Source organism: Neophocaena asiaeorientalis, unplaced genomic scaffold (genome assembly GCF_003031525.2).
Source record: "Neophocaena asiaeorientalis asiaeorientalis breed wild unplaced genomic scaffold, Neophocaena_asiaeorientalis_V1.1 scaffold793, whole genome shotgun sequence".
NCBI lineage: Eukaryota > Metazoa > Chordata > Mammalia > Artiodactyla > Phocoenidae > Neophocaena > Neophocaena asiaeorientalis.
In genome coordinates, this window is record NW_020174738.1 from 132,338 (window position 1) to 149,322 (window position 16,985).

A 16,985-nucleotide genomic window follows, 5' to 3' on the forward strand; every position below is an offset into this window, starting at 1 on the left:
AGGAAGCATTTAGTATTTGAGCATTTACATATATCATCTTAGTTGTGGCTGTTTTGAATTAATTGTGATAAGCTAAAATCTTTTGAAAGTTTCTTTCCAAGTGTCTTGAGTTAATATTTTCCCTCTGGCCAGTGGGATAGACTGCACATTATTTCTGATACTCTTTTCAGACATGTGGGCAGTTACTGTTCATTTAAGCCAGATGGCATGTGTCAAGTCCTTTTCCAGGGCAGGGAGAGGTTTTGGGGGCTGCTGTAGTAGAGCCCAATGTGACTTCTTACGGAACTTGTCTTCTCTTCATATAAATCAGTACATACAGATTTCACTGCTCTTCGAGCACTCTTCTTTAACTTATGACGATTCTTAAAGGATTGGGCATAAACGTTTTTGTGTGTAAATTCTCTTTTTGCAATTGTGCAGTAGCAAGTGATTATTGATAAGGTTATATAAAATGAATACTGTTTTTTAGGATAAAAACAAAAACAAAGAATTCTTAAGGTGAGAAAAGAGGGGCCCTTTTATAATTTTACCAGTCTTGCAAGCTGCCCACAGCCAGAATCTGACTTAGGGTGTTGGCGAGCTGTGGACAACGCTCCTAATAATAGCTTAGGGGGCCCTGGGAGAGTGCCCCAACCCACAGTCAGCCAGAGATCTTCTCTACATCAGCACAGTGAACTCTAGCTCTTGGCTTTTAATGGGCCGGGTCGATCACCACCTTACACCTTACACTTTCATTTTTTTCAATAAAACGTTTGCTTTTTCAAGAAGTACAGGTAGGTGAATAAATTTTACAAGCATTTGGTTTTCATTTTTCTCGATTAAATTCTAAGCTGCTAAACTTTAGTGACACTTTTTCTTCTATCTTCACATCCATAACTCTAAGAATTCGGATGTGAATTTGGGCATTTAATAAAGTGGCTTTTCTGTTTCTTCATTTTCTTGGTAATTGATTTAAAATGTATGTTTTACTGGAATTCTTATCAAAATTTTCATTTTTCCAAGGTGTTGACTTTAAGGTGAAAACAATTTCAGTGGATGGAAATAAGGCTAAACTTGCAATATGGGTAAGAATTTTTAAAATGTATTCTGTGTAAATATTAAACTTGTACTTTCTGAAGAAGCAGAAATTGATGTGTGTAGTGTTCTAGAGGTGAATGAGCAATGTGTGTTTAATAACTTGGGAGATTTGATGTTGATTAAAGGATAGCCATAAATAGTTGTATCTTAATTCTGTAATCAGGCAGAGACTTGTTTTACTTACTCAGATTTTTAAAATATATAATCCCTTCAGAATATTTGAAAACAGAGTATTAAAAAAATCATAGTCTGCCAGAGAGAATCATTGTTATTGAATGTGTTTCTTTAAAGTTTTAAAAAGACAACCTACTCTGAACTAATGCTAAAGACAGTTGTTGTGGAGAAGGGAATGAAGCGATAGAAAAAATGATTTTTCATGTTTGTTAGTGTAAATATCTATAAAATTTGAGCTTGCCAACTTTGGATTTTTAATACTGATGCTGAGTGTTTACTTACTAGCGTCTTTTCATTTGCCTGGTAACCCACCTGTTCTGATCCGCATTCTCTGCTAACTAGACCTCTTCCTGGTAGTGCTGAATAAGGCAGCACTAGCCGCCGGAACGTCCAGGTTACTCAGTCTGCGTCCGTCTGCTCCTCTTTCCGCCTCTCCTTCCTTCCTTCCTATCTCTGTCTCTCCATCTAAGTATGATTGCTTATATATTAAATATATGACATATAAAATTTATAAAAATATACTCATAAGCTAATTCCCACATATACTATAGTTAAATATCTAAGTATATTTTTATAACATAATAATATTAGGACTGGTCTGCAGTCATCAAATTGAGTCATACTTCGGTGGCTAAGTAGTAAATGCTGGCTGGGTGGGTGTCAATTACAGATTGAAACAGCAAGTGTTCATGCATTGTATGATCTCATTCATGTTAATGGCATTCTCAATGGCACACTATTTCTAACACACACTTTATTCCAAATGACTGTGTGTCTTATGTTTTTTTGTCAGTTTTTTTCTAAGATACAATGCTTTACATGATTGGTAGCCTGTTTGTCCCTTCCCCAAAATATGTTTAATATCAATCAGTACAGTAATGTCTAACAAGAAACAATTTGGAAAATGTTGGACTAGACCATAGTAAAATATATATTGAAGTTTAAGAATGCTCCCTTCTTTGCAAACTGAAGCGGAGCCTGATTTTCCATGTTTTTCTTGTTTGATTTATTACCTCTTCTGCCCTTGCTCCTGCTGTGACATATACAATTTAGAATAGGATCTGAGGCTTGATGGTTGCTGTGAGATCTTACTTTCATACAAGAAGTTTTTTGTTTGTTTGTTTTTAATTTACTTTCTAGTTCCTGCTCAATAAAAAGGTTGGCAGCTATTACTGAAGTGACATCTTTATCATAGGCTTATAAATATTTTTTAAATAAGAGAGGCTTCTCCTGACTGCAAGGATAATATAGTTTCATTCTAAAAAGTATAATCAAAATAGCATGAAATTAATAGAGAAGAAAGTTCATCTTTAACCGATGTCTGCATTTTAGTGAACATCCTATAAAATATGTCAGACACGTGCACATTGTTACATGTGTTGTATATGCAACTTTCTGAAAGAAGGGATTCACCTGCTTGTCACCCTCCCCCCAACACACTATGTACATTGTTCTGTGTCAATAAATATAGAAGTACATCAGTTTAAATGACCATCTTAAGATATTTACACCGTTAATAGTTTTTCACAAAGATCAGAAGTGCTGTGATGAGCATACTAATTTTTACATCTGTGTGTACTTGTCCCGTTACTTTACAGTGTATACTTAGAAGCTGAATTACTGTCTGAAAGAATATGAAGACTTAACATTGGGGTATAGGAAAAAGGTCTTCTGTACTATATATTGTTAATCTTTCTCATTTTTGCCTTTCTGAGTAATAATTTTTCACTTATATTTGCATTTCTTTTGATTAGTGAGCTTTTTTCTTGCATATTTATTGATTATATTTTAATGAATTTTCTTATATGCTTTGCCCTTTTTATATTAGTGTTCATCTTTTTCATGATTAAAGTCTTTACATAATAAAAATACTAGCTTTTGTCATATGCCACATTTTTTCTACTCTGTCATTTGTCTTTAAAATCTTATTTAAGAGGAGTATACATTAATGTTCTTGTGTGTGTGTAACATACATTAATGTTCTTGTGTGTCATGCTGCAGATTTTTCCCCCTAGTTTGTCACATTTACTTTCAAATCTTGTTGAGGATGAGTGTGGGGGGGGCAGGGAGAGAGCATGGTGTTGGGGAGGGGTGTTCTTGCCATACCAAGGGTTCAGTATTTACATGATTAAATCAGTTATTTTCTTCATGCATCTGGGTGTCATGTCATATTTAGGAAGGCCTTCTCACTCAGGATTAGAAATATATGAATCTACTTCATGTAAATAAAATCAGCTCCTCTCCCACTTGGATGCTCCTTCTAGGATTATTCAAATAGAATAGAGTCAGGCCCAGCCCTGCCTCCTGTGCCCCCGAAAGTGCGGCACACACATCATGACCTACTTGGCACCCACCTCTGAGGTGGTTCTTCTCTACATCCTTCCCTCACTTCTACTCCCCACATTCTGTCATTTAGCCTTTCTAGATCCTTTCCAGCTTTGTCCGTTTCTGTCTTTAATAATCCTCTCTTCTCCCATCAGAAAATAAAACCACATATGATAAGCTCTGCTTCCTTTATCTTACAAAGATGTTGTTACGTACTGCAAATGCCTGTTTTGAAGGCAAGCAAAGATCTAACTTCTGACTATTTAAACATACAAATTATATAGTTGTTATAAATTCTGACCCATCTGAGCTTCTTCTGCTTGCCCCGTAGCTGAACTCACACTTACAGCCATGCGACTGGCATTTGATGTACGTCTTTCCTTTTCTTCAGGTTATTTTACATTAGCAAACTGCAAACTTTTTCTTAAAAGACTGGAAGATATTTAGTTCAACCCCAAGGTGGGCCGTACAGCAGTACATAAGTGAATGGGCCTGGCTGTGTTCCAGGAAAACTTTATTTAATAAAAACATATAATGAAACAGGTGGTGGGCTGAGGCAGCAGTTTTCCAACTGCTGCTTTGCTTAATCTTAGGTAGACTGAGCCACAGTCCGAGGATGGTAGAAAGAAGACAGAAGGAACCAGGCCCAGAAGAAGAGACTTGCTAATTAGTTTACTCCTTTTTTTTTTTTCAACAAAAGTTGAGCAACTATTCTATGGCAGGAATTTCTCTGGGCTCTGGAGTTAACCTGGTGATTGAGCAGATGTGGTCCCCTCCTTGTGAAATTTACATTTCCTAGCTTGTGTACGTCTTATATTCATTACCCCTAATATGAGTCAGAAATGTAATAAGGAGTGGTTTGGTTTTAATGCATTTTCCTGAAAGAAGATACATAGAAAACATTTTTAAAAGTACAACCTAAAAATTGCCTACTTAAAATAAAACACCCCTGTAATTCTCTTTAAATCATTGGTTCTCAACCTTGATTCTATGTCAGAATCACCTGGTGGGAAGAGTATTAAAACTTCTGTCATACCCTAGTTAAGTCAGAATCTTCATGGGTTCAAGCTAGGCGTCTGTATTTTTCATCTCCCAGGAAATTTTATTGTGCCACCGGAGTTGAGAGCAATGGCTTTCAATGAAATGGGTTTCATGTGTGATAAAAATCTTAAATTCAAAATTGTAGAAAACCTATACTTTGTTACATTTTTTCTAGAGATGAGGCAGTATTTGTTAGTTTTTATGTTACACTTGTCAGTAAAAAAAAAATGTCTTATTTAAATTTTAAGTTTTAAATGAGCTTGATATTTTAATAATGCTGTTCAACTTGCTGCTCTTAAATTAGTATGTTGAAGGTTTTTATTTATACTTTGTTTTGTTTAATAATAATTGATTGCCACTTTTAGGATACTGCTGGTCAAGAAAGGTTCAGAACATTAACTCCCAGCTATTATAGAGGTGCACAGGGTGTTATATTAGGTAAGGTTTTACTTTAATATACCGTTTAAAAAATATTGTTTTATTACTGGGGAATTTCTAATTTTCCTTGTTTGTGAAGGTCAATAAGTTTTTGTTTCATTTTTCTTTAGGGCTACTTTTATGTGACTTGAAGTTACATTAACTTCATGTAATATTAATGAATATTTAAACTTCTAAAATTTTGTTTCAGCCCTTTGTCTAGCAATTAAAAAATAAAGATCAGACACATGTACTAAGGAGTGGTTTGGATTTATGCATTTTCCTGAAAGAAGATACATAGAAAACATTTTTAAAAGTACAACCTAAAAATCGCTTACCTAAAATAAAACACCCCTATAATTTATCTGGTTTAAAAGCGCGTGTTGCTGAGGACATAACTGAGGACCAGTCCTCCTGTCATTGGTCTGTCTTAGAGTATTACCAGAAACCAATCTTCAGTCAGCAGCTTACAAATATTTACTGCCAGATTATAAAAGAAGGAGAGTGTTGGTTGCTTAGCGGAATCTGTTTTCTTAGTTTTGAAAAATAGCACAGAGCACTTAGTACTATTGATTTATAATCGCACAGAACTTAAAAGCCAAGTGTGGATTTTCAATGTAATTTATTGAAAAGTGCTTGTTCTTAATATTCCTGAGAAACTGTTTAAAATGAATATTGATCAATTGTAGGGAGAAATCTCTTCTTATATATCATGACTTGTGAGGCTTTGGTTTCATTTCTGTTAATTTGACAGTGACTCTCATAGTTTTGGTTCAGCATCTCCTAAGTTTAGAAAACACTTTAAATTAATAAGCTCTTTATTTAGTAAAATGCAGAGTGATGGGAGATGAAAGTGAAAACAGAGGAAGACGATCAGGATTCCACCCACTAACTTTACATATTTTTTCAAATTTTCAAATTCTGGTCCTTGTGAGAAATAAAATAACAGGGTCATAGATGCTGAAATTTATGTAAAATTTTTTGGTATTTTGCCACAGATTGGAATCTAAACACCTTTTGGTTTTCAGACAAACTTTTTTTATTGTTATAAATGGAGACACAGCTGTTGTTTTGCTTAATTTTCAGTTATCACATAGGATATAATTTCATTTCTCTCACAACATATGTAAATAAAGTTGAAGTATGTATGTAAATGCATATATTTTTTTAAAAAATACACTTGTTTCTTCCATCTGGATCAGTAGGCACTGATTTTTAAGCATTGAAGGCTTAAAAAACAGACTTGTCTGTATAGTAATGTCAGTTCCTAGTACATATCAGAAATGTAATGCCATTGTTTCTTACTTTTGATATATATTTAATAACTGATTCTTTTTATTTCAGTTTATGATGTTACAAGAAGAGACACCTTTGTTAAACTGGATAATTGGTTAAATGAGTTGGAAACGTACTGCACGAGAAATGACATAGTAAACATGCTAGTTGGAAATAAAATTGATAAGGTGAGAAGTCAGACACTTGGCAGTTTGGCTCTATATTTTGGTAGCTTTTCTTAATCTTTGATTTATCTTTTAGGAAAATCGTGAAGTTGACAGAAATGAAGGCCTGAAGTTTGCACGGAAGCATTCCATGTTATTTATAGGTAGGTGTGTGAATCTTTATCTTTTCATTATTAATGAAGAGTTTTTAAATGGAGTTTCTGTTACATTGTTCTCTTTATGAACCATAAAATGTGTGTATATAGCTCATGGTTGTCTTGTGCTATAAAACTAACCAACTGTAGAACCAGGTTCCTTATTTTTCTTTCTGTGAAAAAGAATAGGATCTCACATCATGTGAAGCCTTACAGAACACAGTCACACCATTCCTCTCCTTCAGGAAAGCCAGGAACCCAGCCCTGCAGTCGCACCTGCTGGTTCATGTGCTGGCAGCAGTGGCACCACCTGAGAGCTTGTTAGAAATGCTTCATTTCAGACCCTAGCCCAGTTTTTCTGAATTAGAATCTGCGTTTGAGAAAGATGTTCATGTGATCTGTATGCACGTTAACATGTGAGAAGCACGGTAGAGCAAGTGTTGGCAAATACAGCACGGGCCAGACGTGGCCCCACTGTTTGTATGGGAACACACCATGCCCGCTCATCTGCGTTGCAGTCTGTGGCTGCCTTTGTGCTTCATGGCAGAGTTGTCATTACAGTGGAGGCAGTATGGCGTCAAAGCCTAAAATATTTACTCTCTAGCCACTTACAGAAGATGTTTGTTGGCCCCTTGTCTGGCATAGTGGACTGGCTCTACCAGTGGGAGCTTTTAAAAGTTACACTCTCTGGGCCTTACTTATCACGGGTCTGAAACAGAGCCTCGAAGGCAGTTTATAAGAAACACCCTAGTTAATTCTGACGTGAAGCCAGCCTTAGGAATTACTGTTTTAGCTATTCCACTGTATTAGAACCCAGTAGGAATCAGGAAATGGAAATGGGAGAACATCACATATAAAGAGAAGTGGGGTGGTGTAAGTGGAAGGTGTAGGGAATTTTAGACAGGGATTGAGTAGTATCTCTACTGCTTACTTGCTAGGTGTCTTTCATTTCTATATGTTAGTTTGTTCAATTAATATTTATTGAACACTGAGGATACAACAGTGAACAGAATGGTCCAACTTCCTGTCCTCAGGGAGTTTACATTCCAGGCTGGGAAACAGACTCGTATAAGTAGTGCTATGCAGGAAATAAAACATAGTAAGGGGAGAGGGAATGACCAGGGTGGGAGGTAGTACGGAAAAGTTCTTTGAGAGAGTGCCATTTGAGCAAGAATTAGTGGTATGAAGATCAAGACAGAGAGTGTCTCAGGCTGAGAGAATAACGAGTATTTCCTGAGGGAGGAACCAGCTGTGTCTGAGCAACAGGAAGGAAGCTTGTGCGCTGGAGCAGAGCGTGTGCTGGAGGAAAGGGTGGTGATGATGGGACAAGAGATCTTAAAAGGTCATGTTGGACCTCCTAGGATATGGTAAAGAAATGAATTTTATTCTAAGCAAGGTGGAAAGCAAGGGAGTAGTGCTGTGATTTGATATTCTTTTAAAGAGACTCATTTGTGTAGCAAATGGCCCGTGAGAAGCAGAACCAAGAGGCCGCTAATTCTCTTGCAGGGGCCTAGATGAGGGGTGCTGGTGGCGCTGACTGCGGTGGCAGTCATGGCTGGTGGGAAGTTGGCAGATCCAGGAGACGCTTTGAGGGTAGAGCTGACGGCACATAGGTTGGGTGTGGAGGATAAGGGAAGAGAGCAGTCAGAATAAGTTCGGGTCTCTGGCATGAGCAGCTGGGTGAATGGTGGTGCCGTAACTGAGATGTGGAAGTCTGAGATGAGAACAGGTATAGGCAGAGGAATAGGGAACCAAGAGTTCTGCTTAGACGTAAGACCTGTCTTTCAGACAGCCAGTGGACATCGTGGTCACTGGCATTTAGGTGGCGTTTAAAGTCATGGGACTGGAGCAATCACTACAGGAAAAACTGGATAGAAAAGGGCTGATGATTGAACGCTGGGGCACTCCAGCAATCCGAAGTCAGCAGAAAGAGGAGGTGCCAGCAAGTAAGGCCGCGAAAGATATGCCAGTGAGAAAGGAGGTGCCAGCAAGTAAGGCTGCGAAAGATACGCCAGTGAGAGAGGAGGGGCCAGCAAGTAAGGCTGCGAAAGATACGCCAGTGAGAGAGGAGGGGCCAGCAAGTAAGGCTGCGAAAGATACGCCAGTGAGAGAGGAGGGGCCAGCAAGTAAGGCTGCGAAAGATACGCCAGTGAGAGAGGAGGGGCCAGCAAGTTAAGGCTGCGAAAGATACACCAGTGAGAGAGGAGGTGCCAGCAAGTAAGGCTGCGAAAGATACGCCAGTGAGAGAGGAGGTGCCAGCAAGTACGACTGCGAAAGATACGCCAGTGAGAGAGGAGGTGCCAGCAAGTACGACTGCGAAAGATACGCCAGTGAGAGAGGAGGTGCCAGCAAGTACGACTGCGAAAGATACGCCAGTGAGAGAGGAGGTGCCAGCAAGTACGACTGCGAAAGATACGCCAGTGAGAGAGGAGGTGCCAGCAAGTACGACTGCGAAAGATACGCCAGTGAGAGAGGAGGTGCCAGCAAGTACGACTGCGAAAGATACGCCAGTGAGAGAGGAGGTGCCAGCAAGTACGACTGCGAAAGATACGCCAGTGAGAGAGGAGGTGCCAGCAAGTACGACTGCGAAAGATACGCCAGTGAGAGAGGAGGTGCCAGCAAGTACGACTGCGAAAGATACGCCAGTGAGAGAGGAGGTGCCAGCAAGTACGACTGCGAAAGATACGCCAGTGAGAGAGGAGGTGCCGGGAGTGTTCAGTGTCCTGCAGGCCACGTGAACCAAGTGTTTAAAGGAAGAAGGCGGTCGGCCACATCAAATGCTGCAAGGGGTCAAATGAGAAAAGGACGTTGGATTTGACAAGGCACAGGCTTTGGTAGTCTTGAAAAGAATAGTTTCCATGGAGTGGTGGGAACAAAAGTCTAATCAGAGTAGTTTGAAGAAAATTTTGAGATAAAGTGGAAACAACCTATATCGACAACTCTTTGTGACAGTTTTGAGAGAGTAGAGAAACTAGGTGGCTACTGGAGGAGGTGTGGGCTGGAGGGCAGGTTGTTTGGTTGGGCGGGTGGGTGTTTAATGAGACGGACAATAATTTTGGTGGGCTTTGAAGCTGACTGGTATAATCCAGTAGAGAGGGCACATGATTTTTCAGTGAATGAGAAGGGATGGGATCCCGGGAACTAGACAAAGGGGGGCCTCAGACGGCAGCCGGGATGGTTCACCTGTTGTAACAGGAGTGAAGGCAAAGCCTAAGGATACAGATGTGGGTGGGCTGGGAACCCTGTCAGTGGGATGATCAGTAGTTCTTGCCAGGTTGTTTCGGGTTTTCTCGATATAGAGCTAGATCATCAGCTGAGGTAGAGGAGCTTTAAGATGACGGAATAAATAGTCATCTCAGACTGGAAAAAAAGGTAGTCACTGGGGAAATACAGGATTGGGGAGCAGGGCTAAGTGTCCACATGCGTCTCATGAGCATAAATTTAAAATGGGACTAGTGTTCATGGTTGTATGTCGTTTATCCAACCACCTATCGCTGCTGGGTCCCAGGCACAGAGCAACCAGATTGTTTAACTTAGAGCCTAGATTTCCTTATTCTAAAATGGGAATGATACCTGCTTCAGGGGCTAATTTTAAGAACTAAAAAAATTAAGGAAAGAACTTTGGCGTAGTATTTGAGTAGGGCTTTAAAATTTACAACTCTATCACAAAATCTTGGGCTTATATACCGCTAGTCTTATAGATAGAACTTAAATAGCTCAACTTCGAGAGTTGCAGGAAATTCGCTAATCTTAAACCTGTGGGGAGAGATTTGGCTTTTTATATATCATCAGCTGATATTTCTGCTGTAATAGTTTTCCAGAAAAACGTAGAAATATGATCAGAAGAGAATATACTCTGACATTTTTCCTTGAATTTCAGAGGCAAGTGCAAAAACCTGTGATGGCGTACAGTGTGCTTTTGAGGAACTTGTTGAAAAGATCATTCAGACGCCTGGACTGTGGGAAAGTGAGAACCAGAATAAAGGAGTCAAACTGACACACAGGGAAGAAGGGCAAGGGGGAGGGCCCTGTGGTGGTTACTGCTCTGTGTTATGAACTCTGGGGAGCTCCATCTCTTGCATATTTGATCGGATAACGTCATCTTTCTGTATATAAACTCTTCAACTGCTATTTTAGGGTCCTTGCAGTTTGCACATATTTGTTTTGTATCATGGCAGTAAATACTTGCGAGAAATCCCACTTATCGACTTTTCCAGGTAAAACATGATGGTAAGCATGCATAGTTTGCAATCTGCAGTTTTTTATGTAACATAAAATAGGTGTACCTTTATAAGTACATTTGATTTTATGATTTACATTCATCATGTGATTTTTTAAAAATCCACTTATCTAGTGTATGTTGATACAAGGTCTATTTCTGGTGTCCTTTTCATTTAAATACTCATCAATTACTGAATTAATTGGTATGTAGAACTCCTAGGACCACTGAGAGACATACAGGTATCATCAAACCTGGCAAATTTCCCTTCAGAAATAACAAAGAGCATGATTCCATAACTTTTCTAGGATGTTTGCTGATGGATTCTCTTCTAGTAGTAAGCAAATTTCTCTTTACAGGATGTAGTCCAGGCCAATTTATAATTAAATCTCTGTTTGTTCTGATGATGCTTCTAAAATAGCATCGATATGTTAAAGAAGTTTGGTCTTACTTTTAATTTAGTTCACAAGTAGCTCAGTTGCTTAACTGGAGTTTTAATTCTGTGATATGTACATGGGATTCATGACCCTTTGTGCAGCATTTTTGCTTATGTGGTATTTGACAGGATGGCAATAAGGTTTCCCCCCATTTTGTTTTCAGAAGGACAGGAATGGTGTGTTTACATAACTCATGTAGTACTTTGACCACTTTTAGAAACAACACCTTTTTCCATAAATGTTGGTGGTGTTTGTGCAAGCATTTCAGTCGTAGCTTGTGTAATGTTAGTGAATATCTGTATCTTATGACTTCCATAAATGGCTAGTTGATACTCAAAAGCCTACTTCTGTGTTTTGAGGGTTGGGGGAAAACACACTAAATTATAATTTGAGAAAGGCATATTGCTTCCAGATTTTGACGTGTGTGGGAAAATACTGTTGCAATGAAAATCGTGGTAATTTACTGTAACAAGTAGCCAATAGTTTATCAAAACCAACTTGTACAGACTAATAAATCTTTTCCACAGTATTCAGTTTTCTAACCTCTTGCTGTTGTACACTGTATATTTTTTCACTCATATATTTAATTTACATTGATCTCTGCTACTTTAAGCCTCCAGATAAGTAATTTGTCCTTTCAGGCAGGTTACTCTAATACCCTCAGTAAGATTAATAAGAAATATTAATTTCTAGGCAGTTTGTTCTCTGTATACAGGTGCAAGTGATAAACATTTTTGTGGGTCACCTTTGCAATGTGATAATGGGCTGAAATGTACATCTTCACATAAGAAAACCTTACATTCTACGTGGTTCACACTTGTTAGACTACATTACATTTGATTAAAGGTTTTCTGCATTATGTATGTTTTTACTAAATATGAAACATATACTACTTTAATGTTGGAGAAAGATAGCTAACACATGTACTTAACGACTTGTTCTTACATTAAAACTGTAGATTTGTATATTTATGTAGTTTCTGTATTGACATTTCTGTTTATTGCTTTTTGCTCCTTGAACTATATAATACTCTTTCTGTGCATTGGATTGTCTTGATTTGGTCAGAATTTGGATACATATGAGTCACTTAACTTTTAACAACTAATTCTGTTTGATTTATATTGTAACCTTTATAGTTTTTAAATAAATATAGCCTGCTTTCCCTAGATGCATTTGTGCAGGAAGTATTATACATTTCCCTGTTACTCTCATCAGCTGAGGAAGTCCTGAATACAGTGTTATTCACATTGTCACTATTTTGTTGCAAGCTTCTTGTTTCATAGTGTAGGTTTTCTAAGTGAAGTAGTAGTAATATCTGAAATTAGTCACTTAACAGGATTTTGTCAGTTCTTCATTTCTCAGTCATTTGTAGTAGTTTTAAAGTGCCTTTTGCAGATAGAGAAAATCAGAACAATTAGAATATAGTGTTTTGAGTCTGGGAGTACTGAGATAGACCTAAACAAAAAAAATAACTTCAATTTATATTAACAGTAATAGTTAACATTTATTGAAAGCTTACTGGGTGTCAGGTCCAGCTCTAAGTGCTGGATTAGGTCATTAACCCTCACAGCAACCTTAAGAGATTGGTTGGCACTGCCATTATGCCCATTTTAAAGATGAGGATAATGAAACATAGATAGGTTAAGTAACTTCCCAAAGATCACAGAGCTAGTCAGTGATGGAGCTGGGTTCCAGTCAAGGCATTTTCACTCCTGAGTCCGTACTCTTAACCACCGCTCCCTTTGCTACGGCTAGTTTTTGTTTTAACATAGCAGGTTTATCATTCTTTTGTTATGTGTAATAGAAGATTTTCAGGATTTTTGGTTAGAGAGTAAATCCCATTGATGTAAACCAACTGTGTAAATCATTTGACCTAGAAGTTAAGGTAGTAGAGTAGGTGGTCTCTTAGTGAAAATCTTTGACTTAGTAAAGGTACAAAATCAGGGGACTTAGGGTACCTTAATTTCCTATTTGTAATTGGATATGGGAAAAGTTATTAAATCTGGGAACAGCCTTTCGGCTCAAAATTGAAATCTAGGGGATGTTTTCATTTCAGGTGCTCAGTTGCCATCTATAAATTCACACTTGGCTTTCTAACTGAATACAGTGAAATTGGACTTGATTTTGATTCATTGTAATTTGCATACTTGAAATATACATGATTACATGATTCTGTTTTAAGTGTGGGATAGCACAAACCTACCTCATATCTATAATGTCTTTAAATACAGTTTAATATATATTTTTCTAACTGATTTTCAAGTGAACTGGGATAATCTTCCAGATCCAATAGCTTGTAGGTCTTTTCAGTATTCAAGCACTATGCTTCTATATTTTGGGGTCTATTTCATCAGTCATACTTACGAAGTTTTTGCGTCCTTCATTTATTTTCCCTTGTTAGAGATAGGAATAAAAGCATTTAATCAGTTTTAGAAGATATACTAGTTCTGACCCCAGCTATGCTGAGGGTAATCAACTATAGATTTCATCTTGGGTTTTGTCTGGAAATGTTGAAGGAAGAGAACAGAAAGAAATAAGCTGAGTCAACACTTGGAGCTAAGGAATATAGATTTACCCAGGAATCTCCATTTTTATTTTTTATTATCATTTTTAATGGGACTATCTATCAGGTTGGAGGAAAAGAAACATGCTCAACTTCTGTTACATTATGGGCTTTAAATTTTACTGTTTGTTGCTAGCTTTTTGTTTCATATTTAGGAATCAGTAACATTTCTGATAGTGGTGTAAAGTTTGCTTCAGTGCCTCTTAGTTACAACTGTTTTGTCACAAACGTTTCCAATAGTACTGTGAGCTTCTGTTCTCACAGGAGCTGCCCCCTCACCATCTCTCTCTCACACACAAAAGCAATGTTTCTTTCTCTTTTATTAACCTGATAAACAATAAACTATGTAATTTTATTTGTGTTTCTTTGATTACTAGTGTGGTTGGGCACTTTTAATATTTTATTGGATATTTGTATTATTTTCTTTTATTCCTTGTTCCTGTTATGTTGTGCTTGCCCATCTGGCATCCACCACCCACTTTTTCTTTGGATAACTGCCCTCCATCATCACACATGCAGTTTGGATGGGATTGTCACACCTTCAGCTCTGGAGCTGACGTGGTTATCTTTAACCAGTGCCACTTCCCCCCAAGTCCCCACAGTAAATGGTTCAGATGAGGCTACTTAGTTATAAGATGTTTGCTGAGGCTTCCTCAGGAACTGCAGAAGACGACACTTTCTTGGAGATAATGTGGTGTGATAATTCTGAACTTGCTGCAGCCAGCTTTTCTATTTAAAGGAGCCAGCCCGAGGGCGGCACTAAGAAAATAAAAGTGTGTCCAAGTTGGACCCTTGATGCAATCTGGAGCCCCTGGATCAAACTGGACCTGAAGTTAGTTACACTTCTGGACTTTACACTTATGTGAGCCAATAAATTCCCTTTTGGTTTAAGCCAGTTTGAGTTGGATTTTTTTTCTTGTAACCAAATGTATGCTCTGTGAGTGTATGTGGTCTTTGTAGGGGCTCTTTGTACATTGAATTAGTATGTTGATGACTGTCACTTGAAAAACCATTATTCTTAAGTAACTTAATATTTTAGTGAGGTTATTTCATATATTTATTTGTGGATATATACATATATATAATTTTAAGGACTCCTTATTTTATAGGGTCTCATGTTTTTTGGTTTAATTTCCTCTGTCATCCCAACACTCGCTCTTCCCCTTTCCCACCTGAGATAATCATTGTTAGAACCTGGCATGTATACCCTTTCTGCATTTCTCCATGCCTCTTTAATCGTATGCAAGTATGTATATATACATTATTTTACTCTTGTTATTTTACAAGAATGAGATTGTCTGTATAATCATCTCTGCATGTTGCTGTTCTTACCTAACAATAGACTGAAAATACCTCTAAGCCAACTTGAATGCATCTATTATCTATTTCAATGATTGTACAATATTTATTAATATTCCATGGTATGGATTATCACAGTTTATTTAACCATTCTTCTAGGAATGGGCACTTATATTGTTTCCATTTTGGCCTTTGCAGATGGTGCTGCAATAAGTATCCTTGTACACATATCGTTTTGTTTCTATGGGATAGATATTTAAGGGTTGGATCTATGGGCCAAAGAAAGTGTATATATTTTTCTAGTTTTGATAGATCTTATAAATTGCTTTCCAAAAATCTGTAACAGGGCTTCCCTGGTGGCGCAGTGGTTGAGAGTCCGCCTGCCGATGCAGGGGACACAGGTTCGTGCCCCAGTCCGGGAGGATCCCGCATGCCGCAGAGCGGCTGGGCCTGTGAGCCATGGCCGCTGAGCCTGCGCATCGCAAGAGGCCACAACAGTGAGAGGCCCGCGTACCGCAAAAAAAAAAAAAAAAAAAAAATAAACAAAAAAAAAAAAAAAAAAAAAAAAAACTGTAACAATTTACATTTCTACTAGCAATAGGTAAGGGTATTGTTTTTCCCCCTGCATTCCCCATCCGCAGTAGGAGGTGTTCACAAAATTTAATTTTTGCCACTTTGATGTACATTAGTTTGCATTTTCTGCAGAGCATTTTTTCATGTTTGTAGGCTATTTGGAGTTACTCTTTTTTGAAATGATTATTCATTTGTCAGTTTTTCTGTTCAATTTTTTTCCTGGCTTTATTATGTTATACGAGCTCTTTGTATAGTACAGATACTAACCCATATATATGTAAGTTTTAAGCATTTTTTTCTAACCCAGTGTTTGTTTTTCAGTTTGTTTATGCTATGTTTTTTCTTACAATTTATTTTTTAATATTTTATACCTTTTGGGTTCCTCGGCTCTTAGACTGTACATGCAATCTCCTTAACCTCTTCTGAGACTTTTGTTTTACTTTTTTCTTTTTAAATCCTTAATAACTTAGAATTCACTTTTGCTTATGACACAAAGTAGGGAGCCATCTTATTTTTCATATGGGTAGCCAGTTGTGTCAGTACTACACATTAAATAAACTTTCTTTACCCCACTGAACTGAAATACCAATCTTGCCCTAGATAAAATTCCCATAAGTACTGGAATCTACTTTGGCCTTCTATTTTGGGCTCTCTTCACCTTAGAAGGTTATGGATTTCAGTGCAATTGGTTTTCTTTAGTCCTGTGTGTTTCATTTATGTTTTAAAAACATTCTTAGAAGGGCTCTGTGGGTTCCATCAGACTGTAGCAGAGGCCTGGCAAAACAAAGGTTTTGATGTTAGTGGCTCTATAATATGTTCATGGCTGATAAGGAAGTCCTTTCTCGCTGTTTTCAATTTGGTTTTTTACATATGATTCTTTCACTTTATCCTTTGCCCATTTTTCCTTTTTGTGGTTCCTTTTTTTAATAGAGGTCTTTTATAAAATGTGATATGGATACTAGTCTTGTCACTAATATATATTCCTGAAGTCTTGTCACAATTAGTGGTTTGTCTTTTGAATTTCTTTGAAATAGTGCATAATTAAAATTTTTAAACTCAGAATTTAATCATTTCAGTCTGTTTGTAAAAACTAGAATTCTAATGGGAATCACCTGATAAATATTTCTATGTTAATTATGAGAAAACATAATTTAATGGTAAGACTTGCCATTAGGAAATGAGATATCTTTCTGTCTATTCAGATTTTATACTGTTTTTATATTTATAGTTTTCTTTACATAGGTCCTGAACCTTCTTTTTCAAAAC

The 16,985-nt window shown here is 37.5% G+C and overlaps 1 protein-coding gene across 1 annotated transcript in view; it reads left to right on the forward strand.

Moving 5' to 3' along the window:
• The window catches only part of RAB18 (RAB18, member RAS oncogene family), a 33,215-nt gene extending 20,763 nt beyond the window's left edge, over positions 1-12,452 (forward strand). The window contains exons 3-7 of the mRNA XM_024760070.1: positions 1,003-1,064; positions 4,983-5,055; positions 6,379-6,497; positions 6,571-6,637; positions 10,509-12,452. Coding sequence (XP_024615838.1) covers positions 1,003-1,064; positions 4,983-5,055; positions 6,379-6,497; positions 6,571-6,637; positions 10,509-10,684 — 497 coding nt within the window. The 3' untranslated portion in view covers positions 10,685-12,452. The remainder of the gene's footprint in view (positions 1-1,002; positions 1,065-4,982; positions 5,056-6,378; positions 6,498-6,570; positions 6,638-10,508) is intronic.
• The last annotated feature ends 4,533 nt before the right edge of the window (positions 12,453-16,985 follow it).